This window comes from Electrophorus electricus, chromosome 17, assembly GCF_041902795.1.
Source record: "Electrophorus electricus isolate QZ-2024a chromosome 17, ASM4190279v1, whole genome shotgun sequence".
Lineage (NCBI taxonomy): Eukaryota > Metazoa > Chordata > Actinopteri > Gymnotiformes > Gymnotidae > Electrophorus > Electrophorus electricus.
Window position 1 is genome coordinate 406,825 of NC_137513.1, and position 22,454 is coordinate 429,278.

Below are 22,454 nucleotides of genomic sequence, written 5' to 3' on the forward strand. Positions count from 1 at the left end.
GCTGAGTAATAATGAAATTTATGGTAATATTGTTCTACTGAAAAGAGAGAAAAGTATTAATGTTATTTAATTATATATGGGTTGTTTTTTTCTTATATTTCTTTTTCCCTCAACCCTGGACCATGAACTCAACATGTGATGGAAACCTCTGATGGTTATTTTGAGAACTGAAAATGAACCCCCATACGGAACAAAGCCCCTGTTTAATGCGACTGAAGATACAATCTAGGTCATATGTGCTGTAGATCACACCGCCGACAACACAAAGGTCAGCACAGAGGGCCACAACAGAAATAGTTCATACACGGTATTTTAAACATTGAATGTGAGTTTAAGTATCAAAATAATAGATAAACAACAGATTTCTAAATAAAATAATAGTACATGTTTGATTATTGAGACTATTAAGTTTTATGCTGGTCAGGTTAAACAGTGTAATGCCATACTTTTGATTCTATATATTCTATATATTTTATATATTTCACATATATAAAATATCTATATTTCTCTATGCACCCCTGTTTTCTTTTCCTCAGTTTGGACAGAGCACTCTCAACCATTTCACTGCGAGTTATACTGTGTATGACTATGTATGTGACGAATAAACCAAACGAAACTTGAAACTTGATTCAGTGTCCAGGGTTGGTAATGTATTATATGGAAGTTATAGCTGTTTTGAAGCAACTAGCGTAGCAGGAAAACAGGATGAACAAATGAGAAATAAAAATCGCCTCATTTTTTCCACCAGGCCTTTACAAAATACATCATTACCATCCGGCATTTTGAACCATGGTGGGTACTGAAATGATGTCACAAGTCAGTCTTTAACTCAACATTTGAGTTCTTTGAAGCTGTTTTTAACATTATCTCTCCTGCCCTTTACCATGCAGATAATCTGAACTTGTCTAACCACTCATGTTATAGGATATGTGGCTTTTATATAATTAGTAATTGTTACATTACTTATTTTTATAATTCATTATTATAAACTATAATAAATATTGTACAATTCATAATATAAATATTTCCATGGCCATGTTTTTCTACAGAAAATCATAATAAAATTTCTTTTGGACCACCATGTGAAAATAAAAGCCTTTAACAGTGTTTTAGGGCTTGTAATTCACATTTTCTGTGAGAGTAGATACTAGAGTTGTGTATGGTGAAATACACTGGGATACCAGCACAAGTGGGGCATATATCTTACCATTCAAAACCTCATCTATTCAAAGCCCCACTCCTCTCAGCTAGCAGGAAACAAGGGTGCAAATGTAGCCTTTCTGTAAAAGAGTATCCTTAATCCCTGTGGAGATAAATATGTATTAATGCAAGGTTCCATTTTTAAGTACGTTAAATATCCTCATGTGTCAGCACTATTAGGATGTAACTACAATGTGTGCAGTCTTTACATAAACACTATTATATATTCATATAGTGTTAGTGGGTGTTTATCATGCCAAGTATGGCAGTGTTTGTGTGTGGCAGTTAGACTTAGTGGGCTTCTACAACACGTCACAGGAATGAGGCTGACCCACTCACTACAGTTATACAAGCCTCGTAGCCGCGTAGGTCTAATGAGCTCATTCTCCTTCTCATTTCCACATCTCCTCACGTCCAAATCTCCTCCTCCTCCTGAAGCTTCCACATCATTACTCATTTCACCCTTTGTCCAGCTGCTATTTTGCTTCACCCCAGTTTTGTTTATCTTTTAATTCTGTTGGAATTTTTATTTGAGATGTTACATAATTGTACCTTTCACTTAGTACAATTATGTAATTTTGGCTGATATAAGAGTTTAGACATTTTGTAACTGAAAAGGAACATTTCCTTAGCTAACGCCATTTGTGTGGTCTTTGATGTAGACTATAGAGAAGAATTCTAAAATGAAAGTGACTACATTTGTGTTCAAAATGAAATGTAAATATGAATTTGTATCAAAAGCAAAAATTATGATTTTTATCAAAAAATAAAAGACTAACATCTATTTGTCTTTCACATACCTAAATCTGCCACACTTGATTTACATACAGATATTATGGTTTTAGAGGAAGAGCGGCTTGCTTCAGGTTCTGCCACAGTATGAGGGTTTAGGTCTGGAATTTGACTAGATTTTGGCCTTGGCTTTTCCTTGAAATATTCTGAAGTGAAATTCATTTTTGTGTTTTCAGTGTTTATGCTGTTGTTGATTTGATGTTTGATGCCAAACAGAATTTTTATGTTCTTTTTTTTAATTTATGTTACGGTGCATATTCATTACATTATTCATTCATGATGAAACTAAATATGAGTGAGGTAGTTGCCTTGTACAGCAAGTGCACCTCATTATCTGATGATCCTTTTAAAATAGTATAGTGATGTGTTACACACTGGTAACAAAGCCAATGAAAAGAAAAGCCACAGGCTCACAGAACACATGTGGCAGGTTCCTCTACTGCCTTTCCAATAACAGTCCAATAAAAAACTTACCCAAACTACCAATTCAATGGGTGTCTTTTACAAACCTAGTCTGGATAACAGAGTTAACCCTTTAAGCCTACACACTGGAAAAGCTATTGGAAAAACAAAGATTACAAATTGCTTTTAACAGAATACAAATAGGGTTAATAGTAATGTGGAGTATTATATGTAGCTGTAAAGGTTTACTGCAGTGCAAGAAAAACCTACCACAACCAGCAAAAAAGAAGCAAAATCCAGAAAAAAAGAAGCAAAATCCATCAGAAAGAAGCAAAATCCAGCAGAAAGAAGAGGCTGGAGAATAAAGTTCATTCCACATTCTTTGCTCCTTTGCTATGCAGGATTAGAGACTATTATGGTGGTGCACTCCCAAAATATATACCTTATAATAAATTAAATAAAATAAGATCATATATATCTTATAAAAAAATATGTAAGTCATACATACATACATGTGATCTATAGAGATTTCCAAAGATAACAGAAAATGTTTTTTGTTGTTTTTTTTAAATAAAAATTAATAAACACGGTTAAGAAAAAAAAAAAAACCACTTTCATTTCCCTTTAAAAAATAACCGTAGTAACCGTTCTGTGCTTTGGTAACAAAGATCCACACATGACATTTAGCTTGACTGTTAAGTGTTTGGCATCACAAGTGCATGCATTCTTCTGTATGTCGCTTCCTCTGAAGGCACTGACGCTGCTAGGGTAAGGTCATTAGCACACACAGCCCAGAGAAATCAGCACCTCCTACATCCAGGCCTCAAACAGCTGCAGTGATGGTCTCTGCTCAGCAGCCATCTATGCAGCACTGACCACAGGATGCTACCGTTGTTTACTGAAGCACAGTGCAGTCTTCACACCACCATCAGTGGATAGGCCATGACATATGGGTCAAGAAAGGAAATGATACTTCTGTATGGAAAAATGTCATCATTCATGGTGTTTTTGATTTTTTGTTGGTTTGTTTCTTGATTTCTTTGTTGGTTTGCTACCAGCCTAACAAATTTCTTTATTGTTTATTATTGGTCAGCTCACTATTTTAGTGTTTAATTGTATTCAGTGTATAGTTGTATTCAGTCATAAAATAACAACAAACAAACAAAAAAAACAAGTAAATGACATTTTACAAGCCACAGCATTGCAGTATACAGTCATTTAAATGTGAGGGTTTGCCATGGGCCTTTTGTAATGTTGCACAACATGTTGAATGTGTGCTTGGTCAGGGTGGCACCCAGCCAGTGAGCACTTGGACTTTGGGCCTCAGATTAAAGTCAACTTTCATATCTTAATAAGTCAGTGAATCATAAGGCACAGGGAGCAGACAGATGGGTAAGGATCTCCTGAAAGTCAAAACACTTAACCATCAGGCACATGGATGATGTTTGAATGCATCCAGTAATATGTGCACTAAGGGATCAATAGAATGGTCGATGTATGAGTTTTTTCAGAAAGAATAACATTAGAAATACATGAATGATTTGAACAGTACAGCTTTTGAACCTTGTATGAAGGAAAAGTGTCAATAAAAATAAAAAGAACTGGTGGAACTAAATACCTTTAGCAAATTAACATAATTAACATACACATTAACATACTCTACCATCTATTAATGAATTACACTTATCAATTTATTTATCTCATGGCTTTTTGTAAATGCCATCTTAAATAATACAAGCAATAACCAAAAGTAGTCTATACCATTATGTACAGACAATATATACATGGTTTAAATAAAACAGAACGGCAAATATACCACAAATTAAACAAGTTATTCATAGCTTCCTCCACTCCACCCTGTGAGTCCTATTAGGGGTGCTTGCAGTGTGCTGTGGGTTGATGATGCATTTATTTCCACACCCACGTGGAAAATACTGTATAAATGTTACTTTGGTGTTACAAGTGGCTACATGTGTAAGTAGAGCATACAGGACTGACTGTGTATATGTTTTGCTTAAGCCTTCTGTGTCAGATACTGAATAATCCTTTGAGATGAATCTTAACATGTTCGATCCACAGATTACATGTACACTGGGTATAAGCACTCCTTCATCTAAATACTACAATAGGATTAGATAACAGTAAAATCCTGGAGCACACATGGACATCATTTCATCATTTCTGGTAATATTATCCTGTTGAGGTTTTTACTCGGATAACAAGAGACAAACAAACATGAACTGTGAGCAAATGATCTGATTCAGTTATTCTTTTTTGCCAGTGTCTGATAATGGAAGCTTGCGAAATACAATAAGCAGAACTTGGGTTTGTGACTTTTCTCTGCACGCTGTTGTGATGTGTTGCTTATTTTGTTATGCCACAGCATAAACACATCTTGCCATTCCAGGGCAGTAATTAACACCTCACCCTGTGTCACTGAATGGATTCTCCACCCTGACTACATGTAGACCAACTCTGCATTCTCAATGGCTGATAGAACCAGTTTTCATCTGTTCTGCTGGGCCTGTCTGTTGTGAATTCAGGTCCTTAGTCCTCAGTTCTGAGCATGCAGTCTAGCTCAGCGCTCACATGACTGCTCTGAGCTCAGCACCTTTTACCTCAGCACTTATTCTAGTCCATATGCTTCTTACTAATCAGTGAACCTGGCAAGACATCATAATAGTTTCACCTAAGTATCACTCTCCACCTAATGAGCTGATCAAGACTCATGTATAGAATTACAATCTTAATGACTCTAATTTGAGAGCATCAAAAAAAGCACTATTTGTTCAAACTTGCTGCAAATTTTGTGAATCTAGACATGAATTTGACTTGAAGTAACATGAAGTAAATGTTTGCAGAGCTAATGGCTGGGGCACTTTTTCAGAGACAGTGCTATAGGTTTATACAAGCCCAGCACTGGAGTAGCAAAGCAAGGTGTGTGTTTCAAATTGAAAATACAATCATGCAAAAAACAGCAAAGGCTGGTTGCCAAAGTTATGAATCTATGGTTTATGAGAGAAGTGTCTTAACATTTCTGACTCACTGTGGTCTGCACTTCCACGTTCATACCATGTGACTGTGTCATTGTGGCTAGAGCATAACTTCAAGTGCTCACTGACAGAGGCCTACAAATGCAACAGCAGAGCAACATATGACACAGAAACGTATGACACGAGAAATATGCTCTGTATGTTTGGTTTTAGGTTATGCTTGTAGGAGCAAGGCACTCATGTTACTTAATTTTGTATTAGAAGCATGGCCTATAAAATGAACTAGAACTATTCAAATGAATATGCCATCATAGCTTCTTGCTGTCTTGAGCAAATCCAGTCTTATGCATTTATCTATTGACACGTTAACCCTACTATACTTGTTTCAAAGCTCTTAAAAACAAAATCTAGCATGACAACACACAAATGCATAACAAACACTTGCAGTGAAAGAATGCTGTGTGACTGGATATGGGACCAGACAGAACCCTAAGGTAGAAATACAGACTGTGTTGGCTGAAGACTGGATCAATAAAGAAAGGACATTGGGGTTGGGTCACACTATTTGCTCATCTGAGTTACAAAAGGCAGTGACTACTGAACTGATGTGTGACCTTCTACTGCAGGCTTCATGACAGCACTGGTTTAAAAAAAAAAGTTTCACTTTGCTTGCATAAAATCAGCTTGATGATTGAAACCAAAAAAAACAGTTTTAATAAATTCTTGATGTGTGTGAGAGGGGGATCTTTTTGGGTAGGTTACCTTAAGGCAAATGGTGTGACAATGGAAAGAAATTATATAGACTGTCTTAAATTTATAACATTGCTTGTAGTTATTTAACGCACCCATGACAATAGAAAGTCATAGGTTCACAACTTCTCCTATACTACATATATACCCAGCGGGCCTTCATCAACTTATTTTAAAAGTCTTATCATGGCTGTCATGTCCTGTATGTGTAAATACACTATATTTGTCCATATTAGGCAGCCCTGATTTAGAGTAGGAACTTCATTAATAGCCTCACTGTGAATCAGATTCAACAGGTTTACATCTGACTGTTTTATTTTACAGTCAATTAGATGTTCTAAGGAGAGCAGCTTGACAAACACTGTCCTGGTAACACAGGGAATGTTTACGAAATCAGGGGAGCTGAGTTTTTAGAAGCCGGGTGTAAACGTATGCTTATGACACGTGTCTTCTGGCAAAAACCTGGCAAAAACAATCAGGAACAAAATCTGATGCAACAGGCTCAGGTTCAGGTTCAAGAATAAATTCAAATAACAGGTTTGCAGTCTGCCAATGAGGCCATTGTAGAACCTGCTGTGAAGGACAGAGGAAACTCCCCGAATTCCCTGGAAAAGCCTAGTTGTAATATTCCAAGTATGAATTCACTTTCATGGAACTTCAGCTTCTATGAAGACATAGAACAAGATAATAAAGTAAATCATTCTCATTTGGCCAGAGGTTCACATAACAATTTTCCTCAGAACTTCTATGCAGCTCTATATAAAGTGTTTTCATACTAATTTAGCAAAAACAGCATAGTAAATAGGAGCAAAGCACTCTCTGTGTAGTTCACTGCCTACTACACTAACTCATTCGAAATGAAATCAAGCTAAATTGTCAGGTTTCCACCAAATGGCTCAGGACTTGAAATTTTCTGGTCAGAATCTAGCTCTCCATTTGGATAAACAGGATTCCATCTGTCCTGCTGGTTGACAGGCTGGGACTCATGGCGCCCAGCTATATTTCACTGACAAATGAAAAGACATTCCAGATGATGAGCTGTCCCAGAAACCAAGGAAATGAGAACCATGTGGAGATAGACCCTCAGTTAGCAGTGAATAATTCACTCGTGGAGACTCCAGAATTCAGAATAACTGTGGGCTGTGAAACCCAGTGTTTAAAACAGCTTGCATATTCTACATGCAGAATGTCTGAAAAACCTTTCAAGAATCACATAAGATGTATGCAATGTTTATAAAATAAATGTGTGTTATACAACAAGCACTGTATATTTTATATTAAAATTACAATAGTTCCTGAACATACATGTTACTTCATATAAAACACAGTATACATATTTAAAGCATATTTATTTACCATAAGACCTTCATGGGACAACCAATATATAACCAACATGTGTAATATTTATGAAATCCATTTATTAAATAGAGTCTGTGTGTTTGTGTGTGTGTGTGTGTGTGTGTGTGTGTGTGTGTGTGTGTGTGTGTGTGAGTGAGAGAGCAAGAGAGAGAGAGGGAGAGAGAGAGAGAGAGAGAGAGAGAGAGAGAGGTGCTGATGATTTAAAGCATTGTTGAACAGCATGTTGGTGTTAAACACTGGTGGAAGTACTGCTACGGGCAGTCTCTGTGTTCCATTATGTAATCATTGTGGTAGAATAATCCTAAATGTAACCCTTAACCCTAACCCCTAACCCTGAATTTAACCCTGACCTTAACCCTGACCCCTAACCCTGTCCCTAACCCTGACCCTAACCCTAACCCAAATAGTGTTGAGAATAGAGCTCTGTCATACATTTGTCTGCAGGACAGGAGATGAGTCAGTGTGAACCCCGCCTCCCTTTGTGAACTCCACCTCCCTCTGTGAATCCTACCTCCTTCTGCCTCAGAGCTGAGATGGACCCCCACATGTCATGCCGTACTAAACTGCCACATTCGCCTGCAATGGTTAGGGTTAACCCTAACCCAAACCCTATCCGTTACCTCCTTACCCTAAACCTGCAGTTATAGGTGTTTCTAATAAATACTGTACAGCTGCAAATGTTTCTAATAAATACTGTACAGCTGCAGGTGGTTCTAATAAATACTGTACAGCTATAGATGTTTCTAATACATACAGCTACAAATGTTTTTAATAAATACTGTACAGCTGCAGGTGCTTCTAATAAATACTGTACAGCTGCAGGTGCTTCTAATAAATACTGTACAGCTGTAGATGTTTCTAATAAATACTGTACAGTTACAGGTATTTCTAACAAATAATGTACAGCTATAGGTGTTTTTTGGATTGTACAAAGAAAATACTAATTGCAAAAGTTTGATTATTTAAATGGAATCTTGTTGAATAAAGCAAGTAAAATTACTATATAATAAACTAAATACTTAAAACCCTCTTCTTCTGTAATTACATTAAGGGGTTTCTTTGCCTGTTTAAGGTTCCTAGCTAGGTAAACCAGTGTGTCTATGTGGTCTTCTGTCTCTTCCAGACTTCTATGGAGATCTAGACTTCTATGAAGATTTATAACACCTTTTACACACAGGTTTTGTCATATCCATTGGCTGACGGTCTTTATCAGCGATGTAGGCAAAATATGCCCTCACCTTACTTTACTTCAACCTGTTTTTCCCACAAGTCACCCTCTGGACTTAGACATGACTAGTTTTGGGGCGTAATTTTGCCCTTGGAGTGTCTGCATGATCATTTTGGGGGGTAATTCTACCCTCTGGAGTGTAGGCATGACCAGCTTTGGGGGGAAATTTGCTCTTGGAGTGTAAGAATGACCAGCTTTGGGGGGAAATGTTGCCCTCTGGAGTGTAGGCATGACCAGTTTGGGGGGTAATTTTACCCTCTGGAGTGTAGGCATGACCAGTTTGGGGGGTAATTTTACCCTCTGGAGTGTAGGAATGACCAGTTATGTTTCATTCTGTAACTGCTGACTGCATCTTTGGTTTACTATAAACTTCCAAGCACCATTTCATCACTGGATATAAGGGCATAGAGTGTATGGAAACATGGAGAAACACTCTGAGCTCACCAAGGCTCTGCTCATGTATTGATGTCTTCACACAAGCCAATTTAGAAAGGTGGAAACTTCATGAATTTGATAACTGCCAACAATATACACTTGAGTCACATGAATGTGACAATGTAGTGCACACAGAGACAAAAGCCATGTATCCAAGCAATGGGATGTTTAATCGAGAGCAAAGTTCCTTGGCAATAACAGAAACTGGTTGTACCTGTTATTTGGGATTCTAATGCATTATTGGATCAACTAACCTATGGTTGTACTGACGTAATGGAAGACACACCCTGGTCTCATGGCAGAGAGTTGTTTGTTTTTCATGGCTGATAAAAATGCAGATAAATAGAAATGCTGAGTCAGTTTCCTCAACAAAGAAAAATAATACAATTCTAATGATTATAGGGCCCTTTTTACAGACCAACCAGCATTTTAAAATGTTTTAAAACAATAATAATAACAATAATAACAATAATAATAACAATAATGATAATAATAATAATAATAATAATAATAATAATAATAATAATAATAATAATAATAATAATGCCTTAGTCATATTTGAGATACATTAAGGCTTATATGTGAAACACAATCCTCTTTGAAAATGGAGAGAAATGGCATTTGTCAAGCAAGAAGAGAATAAGACATAGAAAAGTCTCACCAGTACTCTTATGTGAGCAATGAGCAGGCATTGGGTGTAGTACTGTTGCCACAGGCAACCTTCACTACCGGTTAAATGGACTTTACAGGTGTTACAAAGGGATGAACACTTTTGGTGATGCAATCAGAAACCCACATAAAGACTGCAGTGCAAACCCAGCTGCTCTGAATAAACACTAGCTTTGCATTTGTATAAAAGGTACCCACTTCTGTTCACCAATACTCAGCAGTAAATTAGGTTTAATTGAAAACAACAGAACTAACTTATAAATATCCATTCTATTCTTGTATCTACACTGTACAAAGCAAAATGTTTTAAACAAACTACAAATTGAGCAAAAAGAGTAATAAACTAATAACCTCAGAAATTCATAATTTTGTTCCTATGCAGATATTGATTTCCAAAGTGAAAAATAATGTACAAGGAAAGCCAAACATCATCAGTTCTGAAGGTTCAACAGAGCAGCATAACCTGCTAACCCTGTCATATTACAGCTATGACTGTTAGCTAGCTGCTGGAAAGGCTAGCCGCTGTGCTATTGCCTAACATAACTAATGACTAACATTTCCTTTTGGAAAAGGTATCCAGAGTAATTTAGCAGAGTTATCCAGATTAATTAAAGTGGTCAGAATGCACTTTTGAATCATGTGAACACAGTTTTGCAGTAGAACTGAGAGATGTGGTTATGGGTCATTCATTAAAGTCTCCATGAAGCCCAAGCCCCGGACTCACTCTCATCAGGAGGCTAATAGGACCATGCAGATGAGCCTGTCAGGCAGAACTGGAGGGTAAGTGGGCCATGGGTCCACAGTGGACAGATGGGCCAGAGGGCAGATGAGCAGGAACTCTCCTTTATGGTCGAGCTTGCATCAATATAGACAAGAGCAGCAGTTGTACAGCTCAGCAGAGAAAAGAAACACAGTTAGCTCTGTTTACACCAGACAGTGAGCTGTGTTTAACCCTAACGGCTAAACCAGTTATTCAGCTCTCACAGCTTCTCATTAGAAGCTGGGCTCATCTCACTGGCAGTTTTCGTGTGAGCAGAAGCACTTAGTTCTGCAGACACTTGTGGTGCTTTTGCCCTGCTTGACCATTGTCACCACTAGTGTCTGCAGAACTAAGTGAGCCCAGTGTCTCTGCAAGCAAACCTTCTCGAAAGCGAGAGTTGCTCATCAGGATTTCCTTCAAAATAAGGCTGTGGTCTCTGCCCCATGTGAACAAAGCAGACTTGCAAAACAGAACAAAGTAGAACAAAGTAGACCCTGGTTAAATAAGCATTTTCCATCTTGTAGTCACCTTTTGAGAGATTCTGGGTAAATGCTAAGCAGTTTTGGACAGCCATGGAGGGGTTAAAGGGTTACACAAGTCCCACAAGCCCTCTGAATGTGAGTCAGAGTGCACTAGTCACGCCAAAGGAAACTGGTGTGCTTGGCTCACAGTGACCTGTTTGCTCTGCACCATATTAAGCAAATGGTCACATGCTTGATTGCAGGGTTTCTGTGATAAGATCTTATGTATGTATGTGTACACAGAATTGGGTATTTGTGCAAGTCAGCAATGTTTGCTTTCTCCAGATGGGTTTTGGGACATCTGACCTGGTTCATAGTGCTAAACATACATTGTAGTTCTGTGCATGTGTGTGGCTATGACTGACATCAGTAAAATCAGCTCTCGGCTAAAAGCTTAACAGATAATCAACAGATAAAACCTCCTCTTCCTTGGGCATTTTAAGGCCTAGGTTCTTAGCACCCTCAGACTTGCTGAACTGTACGAATAAGAACTGCGTGTATAGACTGTGTTTTGCACTCTCTGTGCAGGTGACTGTGTGTTTGGGACCAGTTCTCTGCCTGTTCCTGGTATTTCCAGATTTGTTCGTGTGTGTGAGTGTAGTGTGTTGTGATGCCTGCTTACGTTTGTCCTTTTCACGTACTGCGGCACTTTCCTCTGCTATGAGTATCAACAGCGTGCTGGTGCCAAATGCAGAGGGGACGTGCGAGAGAGGCAGAAAGCAGCAGCTCCCCGGGGAGGAGAGAGTACTCCCTGTGAAAGAGCACAAGGAGGATGTGAAGAATTTCTGAAACAGAAACCAGTTAAGCTCAGTGGGGGCTAATTCAAAGATAAACACAGGAAATATGAGCATTCATGCTGAACCTCAAAAAAAATTATTTTTTTTTTACTTTTTTAAAATAAACTTTTTAAGGGAAGTATTACATTCTAAGAGAACACCCAGCATCTGGATTTGGAATGCTCTTAGGAGCATAACTTGGGTCCCACTTAACTCAACTCTCAGGTCAGGTGAGTGGAAAAGCATGGCGCATGTACCAAAGTAGTTCTAATAGAAAAGAACCTCTGGGCATATTCTACCTTTATGCTGGTTTAGCATGCATTCTTCACTGAGTACATATTTTTCCTTTAAAAGGAGCCAAATGACTACATAGGAGCACAGAGCCCTGTTATCAGAGAGTGAGGGAATGTTGACAGGCAGAATAGTGCCAAGATAACACATGCACATCGATGAAAGCATGTGGCTGGAGCTGACGCACAGCACTCACACACCCAGTCATGTCTGTCTCTCCCTTTCCTTCTCCCTCTCACAGCTCTGTAGCCTCTGTGTCTGCATTCCTACCTCATGTCATGATTAATCTTTTCCCAAATAGAAAAGGAAGGGTTTATTGCCTCTGAATTCTTTTCAAGATTATCCCATGTTTAATTTACTTAATTAGCTCTGATACATCAAATTATGCCTTAATTGGCCATAATTAACAGTCACAGACATCTTGTCATTAACACTGAAAATCCTATCACAAAATTGATTCTCTTCTTCACTTTTTTTTTCAAACTGAGGTTGGAAAGCTGTGAGATTGCAGACAGGCGCACAGAGTTCACGGAGCTCAGCATGGCTCTTTCTTCTCCTTCCGCCCATACTTCCGGTCCTCTCACTTATAATACTTCCTTTCCCTTATAGCCCTCCTCCCCTGCCCTGCACACTCTTCTCTCACTATCCTTTCTTCCTTTCCAATTAATCCTGCCCTCTTCCTTCCATCCCTTTCTCCTTTTACTCTTCTCCTCTCCCTGTCTTCTACTCGTCCTCTCCTCTTTTTTGGGGAGTTTTATATACAGTTCCCCAGTGGTTTGAGGACATTAAATGTTTTTCCGCTAGAACAGCCAGAGTTGAGCATGACATTAGTCAAGGTTTAGTTTTATTGGTGGTAATTAAAAGCAATATTGTCTTAAAATAAAAAAATTTGATCTTTGAATTTCTGTTTCAAAATATTTTTCAATAAGATCTAGGCCAGATGGAATGCATTTATTTGGTTATATATACATATGTGTACCATACAATTAAATGTTCCTCTTCTACAATGAAATATCCCAGCTTCTTTGTGAGCTGGGGTCAGAGCACAGGGTCAGCCATCGTACAGAACCCCTGAAACTGAGAGCGTGAAGGGCCTTGCTCAGTGCAGCCAGGCAGAACCAGGCTTTGAAACCCCAACCAAGAGCCCAAAGTCTCACTCACTAGGTTACCACTTCTCCAGTGGGACCTAAGGTGAACGGAGAAGGAGTTATCAATTATGCCACCAAGCCATGTACTTTTATAAGATCACCAAGCACCAGATTTATTTCACAGTGAAGTGATCTTACATTATATAATTACATTTAGCTATTAGCAAAGGTGCGAACAGACAGTGTCAATACAGTACGGTTCATATGTCCACGTTCACTAACAGTAAAAAGTCATTTTTAGCCATGTTACCTCAGCATTTTATCTGTAAATTAGCTGCTTTGCATGTCCTTCAATAACATGAAATGTGTAAAATCTCCACCACACCCTCCCATTTATCTTGCTTGTATGTCCATTTTGTCAGTATGTCTGCCTTTGTGCTTAGTGAGGAGACACGGTAGGGGAGGGGCCGGGCCTGGAGGACATTTTAGCGTAACTTTTAAAGTGTCGGTAGTGCTAAAGCTTTAATAAACCTGAGATGGACAAAATAATTCAGGTCTTAATCCCCTTAAGGTCCACCCCTAACCACATATATAGCCCCTATCCACACCCCTGCTCATTACTATGAACAAATTAGAGCCCCAAAATATAAATAAAAAAACATTACATGTTTGAGTTGAATTTAAAGTACAACTATAGACACAGAAATGCATTGCATTTTTAATTGCCTCATAGAGATTATATAAATGAGTACCCGTGGGATATGAAAAAAAAGATCTAAGAAAACTCCTCTTTTAAGAATTTCCAGTGGAAAGCTGTAATCTAACACATATATCTGTGTCTAAGTGTTACATACACATGTATGACTGAGAGCAGTTAATAGGGAAGTGCTGATCTGGGAATCACACTGCCAGATGTGGAGCTCACTCTTGGCTGGAGCTCACTCTCGGCTGGAGCTCACTCTTGGCTGGAGCTCACTCTCGGCTGGCAGATTCTGCACCCAGCCTTGAGGTCCATACCACGCTCGTATGTGAGCTCTGGGCTCAAACCTTCCCACGGAGGAGAGGCCATGTGCTCAGTGCCTGGGGCTACTCTTACTGCGACCCAATGACTTACTGGGACAAATTAAACCCTCTGTTTTAGTGTGGGTTAATGCATTTAGTGTGTTTTAGTTCCTGTCCTACATGAAGGTGCTCATCTGGACACACCGGCCTGGCTTTACCTGACCACTTCATTGACATGCCTCTTGCTACTGCAGTTTCCTATAAACTACTGTGGCCCATATGTGTTAGCCTACTGTGCTGTGCTGTGTGTGTGTGTGTGTGTGTGTGTGTGTGTGTGTGTGTGTGTGTGTGTGTGTGTGTGTGTGTGTGTGTGTGTGTACATAAACATGATGGCTATGTAGAGGGAGAGTAATGGTATTTTGTGGATAAAGCTAACTCTGTTCCTCAGAGAATATTTCACACCACAAAAAGCTGTTTCAGAGAGCTGTGTAAAATGTAAGGCACTCAAGTGAAAGCAGACATGTGAAGAGGTGCGAGGCACAAACACATGAACTTCACTTTGAGTCCGCTAAAACAAACATGTGACTAACAGGTTTAGAAAAAAAACAGGCTTAGTTTGCTAAAATGGTAGTGGCATATTGCACAAGCATATTTTTTTAATTTAAAAAAAGTTTTCACTGTTACACAAAACTACCCAAGGCACTCAAGACAAATGAGGAACATGAAACAGTGATTTTCACCTTATTTGGGAAGCATGTACTTATTCTGTTCCTCAAATATTCCTTGACAAATTACAATGTTATGCTGAGACCTCATTAATTTTGCCTTTTATAAAAACAATACAAATCGAGAAGTGGAATAAAAATGTTAAACTGTAAAAAAAGAAAGAGCATTGTAATGAGAATAATTCGATGTCTGGTCTGAATCCGTTTGTGTCAAGGCCAGAACACCAGACATTCTGAGGACATGCTATGTACCATTATACTGAAAGTGACTGTGTATGCTGTAAGTGACTAAGGAAAAAGAAAAAGACAGGTGCTTTCCCTCTTAGAGATTTGTAAATATGGGCTCAGGCCCAAAAACACCACCCACTCCAGCTGAGTCAGTCCTGAATTATATTTATGAGGTCATCCCAGAGACCGAGGACACGAGGCAAAGACTCCGACTTGAACATATAACACACTACAGGCTTAACTGATCACCACTGTAACAAACCTAAAGCTATTTCAGCAGTAGAGACACTACCTGATTTCCCAGAAAGGAAACAGAAGCTAAACTCTTCTGGAACATGAAGCGTACAGGGTATTAATGATTGCCAATACCGGCTGAAATGTTTTCCTTTGTTAAACACAAAAGGCTCAAACTACACAGATTTGGCTTATATTGATGGTAATGAATTTATGCAAGATCACTTGTTTTGTCAGGGATATTGCACACATACAAATAATTTACATACAAAGAAAGGCATGTGTAATTTTTATAGAAAAAAGTGTAAACACTGAATAAAAATGTGCATAATTCCAAATGTTTTTATTTGATGCTGATCTGCATTCAGTCCTAATTCAACATTATTAAACACATATGAAACAACACTACCTCAGTGATCAGTTTGGCTTCTATAAAATGAAATTAATGGCATGTCACTGTATGATCTGAAATCTGTTTATTTTTAGATTATCTTTCCTACCTTTCTGTGAGACATATAGGACTATACCATGTGTGGGTGACATCTAGATTAATTTATGACCACAGTATTTTAGTAAGGTCCTCAAACTGTAAAGATGAATGGTATATTATACATGCATTACACATTTCATGGATAAAATGATACATCCATGTGTTTGTTGGGCTGCACTTCCTGACATAATCTCCAGACGCTGGTGGCTAATGTCAGGGAGTTTCTCAGGACAGCTGGCAATAAGAAAACCAAGAGAAACATAAAGAAAGCAGAGAGCTGAAGAAAACTCTCCATGCCACAGGCCTTTTTAAAGTTAAAGAAGAGAGAGCAGAAACAGTACAAAGGCGTGCTTACTGTTAGCTCACGTCAGTATAGCCAAAGATGAGACTGTGGCCTCTCTCATAATATACAGAAACACCAAAACAACAACTTGCTGAATCATGTGCCTGTGAATATACAATCTAGCTCATGTGAGATTGTGGTGTAATGAGGGAATTTCTCTATAGCATACACCATGCATAGTGACAGCACATAAATCTTTATACATAAAGTGACTCATCTGGATGTCCAGAAGCAATTATGACTCTGTGCTTTGCTAGTTGTCAAAAATACACAGAGAAAATATTTTTAAAAAAGAGAAACTCTAAAATGTAGATAAAGTTTCAAACACAAATCAGAATGTTAAAATTGTTTTATTTTATACTTATATGGGTATAAAATATTTCTATAAAAGTTTCATTTTATACGTCCTTTAATGAACTGAAGCGAGCTGGCATTTTCATTGTTCATTATGGCCACATGGAAATGTAAAATATCAGGAACAGAGCATTCATATAAAAACGGCCGTTACACATGAGATAATTCAAAGTCAGTCTGTTTAACGAGATAAATTAAGATCCATCTGTCAGAGTTGATCATTCTGTTGCTCAATAACTGACTGACAGTAATACCTAGAGGTTAGGTGAAACAGGAAAAAAAAAAAAAAAAAAAAAACGCTAGATACTGAGAGATTCGTCATATTTACAGCAAATTCTACAGCGTATTTATCAGCAGCGAATAACTGGGCGGCCGTGTAAGTCTATAGGCTGTCACGTGTGTGGGGACATACAAAGTGGTGTGTTACGGTAAAAACGCGCTCCCGATCCCGTTATTAAATCGTTGGCGAAACCGAAACGTTGAAAGCTAAATATTTTCCCTGTCAGCTCGCACAGGACTTAGACAGGAGGGCCGGTCCGTACGGGAATTTAACCCCTCCCTACAGCTGCAGCAGGGTATATAAGCCCAGCTAGACCCGTCCATACAACTGTAGCCTGCCAGGCGGCGTTCAGAAAGAAGCTTTACGCGACAGCAGTTCAGTATGTCCGACACATACGACGACATCCTGCGGGTGAGTTACATGCCTACAACCCTATGGCGTCTCCGACTTACTTCTGTCACGGTGTCTGGTCGGCTGCCCCCTCGTTACCGGAACGCTGCCTTGCGCGGTGTAGCGTACCTACGTGGCCGAATGTTTGCCGTCTGTCGCGCTTGGTGTATATCTAAAGTCATTTAATTTACTTCATTAGTGTTTATCTTTTATTTTCAGAATCTGATCAACATTGATTTAAATGACCACTTTCCTCGGCAGCAAGAAAAACCAATGCTACAGCGTCCATCCTCGCTTTTTTCCCAGAAAAGCATCAGCTCTGAGCGGCTAACTGAAGAGACCCTCGGCTGGCCGTTTGACATCTGGAGTGAGACCGCGCCGAGGTCTCCGTACCCGTTCCGGTCGGACCGCTCTATGAGTCTGACCGACAGCTGCCTTCCCAAGATGAGGACTCCCGAACTTCCACCACCACCTGGATTCCCACCGCTGGCGCCTCAGGCTTCAAACCGCTACAAAACCGAGCTCTGTCGAAGCTATCAAGAAAATGGCAGCTGCAAATACGGTAGCAAATGTCAGTTTGCCCACGGGGAGCGTGAACTGCGGTGTCTGTACCGGCATCCCAAATACAAAACCGAAGCATGTCGCACTTTCTACAACTTTGGATACTGTCCCTACGGCGCGCGCTGCCACTTCATACACGAGGAGAAACTATCCGTGAAGGCACTCAGCCCAAAGACGCACCTGCCGGACGGGAATCCCCGTCTCTTGCGGCAGAGCGTGAGCTTCGCGGGCTTCCTGGGCTCCCGCAGCGCCTCTCCGCCGATGGCTTACGAGCCCGTGGGGTTCTCCCGCGCGCCTTCGGTCTCTCCGCCTCCGACGGACGTTCTGTCCCCCGTTTTCAGTGACCCCGCTCGTGAAATGTTCCCGTTCCCTCAGAGCCGCACCGGTGACGCGGACATTCCTTTCAAAGTGGAACCCAAGAAATCCTCGCGTTGTGTTTGTGGCCAAGGAAACGGAAACAACTTCCCGTCTTCGCTGAACAAATGTACCGGTAAGGAGAACCGGAGCGGTGCCTTCTTCAGCCAGCTCGTGATGCAGCGTTTCCCGTCTGACGAGTCTCTCTCGGACCGCGAGAGTTACAGTAGCACGGGAAGCTCGAGCGGTTCCGAGTCTCCCACGTTTGATGGCTCGAGCGCCAAACGCCTCACTGTGTTTGCCCGGATGTCAGTCTCCGAATAAACTGGCAGGCTTTTCCAAAGACTTTTTAAAAACCATCGAATATTTTTAATCAAGATTCTTTAATATGTCGTGGAACAACTCTTAATACTGTTTATTTATTTTTGTCCTACTTAAATTACTGGCTATATCAAATTTTTGATACACACTTGCTGTCTAAAGCTATGTATTTTTATAGCATCTTGTGTATTTTCTACCATTATGTCTTCCAATTTCTTGCTTTACTATTCATTCTTACCAGAGACATTGTACCATATAGTGTCAAGACTAATTTCACTGGCACAAGCAGAGCTTGTGTCCATGGATCCTTTGCGAATTGTCTGCTGATAACTGAAATAATTCATAGGCTACTCAACCAGCAATGTGACAAACTTGAAAAATGAAAGCTGCCCATTTACTCACTAAAAATGCACTTTACATATCTGTACTGGGAGACATGTAGCATTTAACCAAAGCATTATGATCTTTTGTGCCTATTGCTTGTGTCAGGGCAGCCTTTTGGTTAAACTCCCTGTGTTGTCATTTAGACTCACTGTGTCCTTTACAGCAAATCCAAAACAATGTATTTGTTGGCCTGTCACATTGTCATGTTCTGACAACCCTGGTTTGAGTCTTTACTCGAACAGACTTGTCTTTCATCAGGGACTGTAACAATATAGTATTTCTGTAATTTAGCTTGCTTTTATTTGATATTTTGTAATTGTATAGACTGATATATTTATTAAGTATTTATTAAAGTAATAGCAATGTATTTTGTACTTATTTATCACAAGTGTCAGGGTATAAGACATGCTGCCACAAAATTATGGATTTATTCTTAACCAAAATTATGCAATAAATGCAGATTATTTGGAAAGTAACTGACCATTTTGTCTCAAATTCAAACAAAGTCATCACTCTACACACAATACTCAGTACAACATTGCGTATTAAACACTGTATTAAGCAATAATATATTGCTTGATTGCCACAAGATTATGGTGCATTTAAAACTAGTCGTTACAGTTTAGCATAGCTGTGATTCCTCTTTTAAAACTAGTCATTAGTTTAGCATAGCTGTGATTCCTTATTTTGGCAGGCAAATGACAAAACTTTATCAGGCTCTTTAACCATTTGTAGCTATTGAGTGGTCAGAGCCTGTTGCTTTATTGAAATATACAAATTCTGACAATTGGAGCAAGACCTCTGAATTCAACAAAAATAAATTTTGCCTAGACATCAAAGTTCATGCAGCCTACCTGAAGTATATGACCAAATATGGTCTTTACCTTTCTTCCTGTGAATCACCTATCTATTTTGAGCCACAGTAAGGCATTAGATTGTAGACAGGTAGAACTGAGGTTATGTCTCGCAAGCCATACAGCATTTGCCCATCACTCTTTAGAAACACAGGACGGGGGATTATGACAGTGACTGGTCTACCGCACTCACTATATCTTTTATGGAGTGGTAAATAGAGGAGACAAAGCAAAGCAGATTCATTTTATTCTTTCTCATAGCCACATTTAATGCTACTATAAGCCACAGGTACAGAAGGAGTGTAACAGTTAGTGATTTCCCACCTCTAACATACATAAATACACTCAGGCAGGTGTTAGTAGGTCAAACACAGAAATTATCACACAAACCTGCTTAAGGGTTCCTTGTGTGCCTTGTCTGGATCACCTGCTGCATATATTCACCTACACACCCCTATACTCACCCATATACTCATCCAAATACTCACCCATATACTCACCCATATACCTATCCATATACTCATCCATATACTCATCCATATACTCATCCATATACTCATCCATATACTCATCCAAATACTCACCCATATACCTACCCATATACCTACCCATATACTCATCCAAATACTCACCCACATACCTACCCATATACTCATCCAAATACTCCTTATGCTGTCTTCCTGCCACTTCATGCTTCAGCAGTTGGGTAACTGTCCTTGCAGTTATGTAACATACAAACCACAAACAGTAGTAGTATAATGTGCAGTAGTAGGATTGCTCTTGTCACATGTCCCTCTATGAGAAGGAACAATGATATGACCAGCTTGACCATAACCTTTTCCATCAAAACAAAAGTGTGGTAAATTCCAATCTGTTGTGACATATACTTGTTAGGTGCGTAGTTCTTTCAGTTAGAGGCTTAGAAGAACTGCTAAGATTCAAATAAAAAGGTAAACACACTTAATATTCTCTTTAGTTCTTTTATATGTCAAAAGACCTGCATAAACACACAGTGTGTGACCCTAACAGCAGAGCACAATAATCAGGTGACAGCACAAGCAGAGGCTATCATGGTTCAGAGCATGTGAGCTCCTGGCATGTCTGACCAGGTAAACAGCAAAAACACCATGAAATGCAGAGCTGTATTAACTGCAGTTTGCTTTGAAATAAATGTAAATTACGCTGTTTAAGTTTGTGGTCAGAAGGTGGTCAGGTTTTGGTCCATGCAATCTTCTGATTGTTTTTTAAGTTCTCTCATCTGGGTGACTGCTCTATCAGTCATACACCTTGAGGTCAACCCCACAGCAGACAGCTGTAACAGTATTATACTGTCTGGATCATTTTAATGCATTACAATGGACCAGGTTCACATTAGCAAAACAAAACCCCACAAACTTACCATCGCAACTCCAAAGCCAACTTTCAATGCAATAAACACAATGAATATAAATATAAAGTGCTGAATAAAGTGCTGCCAGTGATGTCTGTGCTAAAATGTCCTATTTCATTATGGAACCACAGAAGAATGGACAGCTCTTTTTCAAATTCATTCAAGAGATTAGTTAAGCTTCAGTACCCAGTTATATCTCATCCAATAGCTATTAATGTTTACCTCTCCTAAGCCTCTTGTATTGTACTTTAACCCCACTTGCCTGTTTATAAACCTCTACAGTAGAAAGCAAACAACCATCTCACAGGCTGACGTATATTATAAAACCTATTTGCAATAATATTGTAATGAACAGCAAAAAAAGAAAAAGGAGGAGGAGGAAGTAGGTTTAAACTAACACTCAGGAAACTGCTCACAGCATTGGGATCGTTCCTTTTATTTCTCATCTGGAGAAGGTTACAAGAAAACAGTACATATTTTACATCCCACGACATCCAGTAAAATCTGGACAAAGACAGATATGGTAGTGTGGAACTAGGACTATAGATGATTGTAAGTACATTTTGCTTATGTTTCAATTGTTTTTGCTCTACTGAAAGATTAAACAAACTGTCTCTTCCTTGTAAGAGTTCATCAGAAGGCAGGTAAAAGGTCTCAGGAAGTCCCAAGCCCAAACAAATCAAAGTTCCAAGAAGAAACCATGAAGCATTTTCCCAGCTTCATATCACATTTCTAAGGTGTGCAGTTAAGGTATTCACTGAAGTACAGTATCAGAGGTGGAAATCACTCTTCTGCTTGAGGCGGTGCATTAAGGAGAATTACGCAAAATAGTCCAAGTGCAGACGTGTACAGCATCATGGAAATGCATCTGCTTTCTGTTCTGCCTGTGCAAGGCACTGCTAAAAGCTGTCACAGATCTCAGCTGCCAAGAACAATACAAGGTCAGATCCAAACTGGGTCAATGCTGAGAGCGAATACAGCCAACAGTATTAGAAAAGAGGGAGAGATTGTTTAAATCAGAGTGAGATTAGAGTCAGGCCTGGGCAACTTCATTACATGTGTGGTAAAGTATTCTAAATGTGGGCGAGAGGAATGGTTTCTATCCAAAACGTTCCAGTCATATTTAAGCTTCCAATGGAATTACACCTATTTTAGGGAAAGTAAGTCAGCTGCGTGAAAATCATGTGACTTAATAGCACATTCTAGTCAAAACAGACACTCTCAACAGTACTTGCTTGACAACATTCTGTGAGCAATTGTGCAAGTTGTGTACAGCATGG

The 22,454-nt window shown here is 39.3% G+C and overlaps 1 protein-coding gene across 1 annotated transcript; it reads left to right on the forward strand.

Moving 5' to 3' along the window:
* The first annotated feature begins 17,171 nt into the window (after positions 1-17,171).
* Positions 17,172-19,406, forward strand: zgc:162730 (mRNA decay activator protein ZFP36). Its single transcript, XM_027017568.3, has 2 exons — positions 17,172-17,331; positions 17,530-19,406. Exons 1-2 carry the CDS (start codon positions 17,302-17,304, stop codon positions 18,547-18,549), a joined length of 1,050 nt encoding a protein of 349 aa, XP_026873369.2. The 5' UTR covers positions 17,172-17,301; the 3' UTR covers positions 18,550-19,406.
* Positions 19,407-22,454: the final 3,048 nt, after the last annotated feature.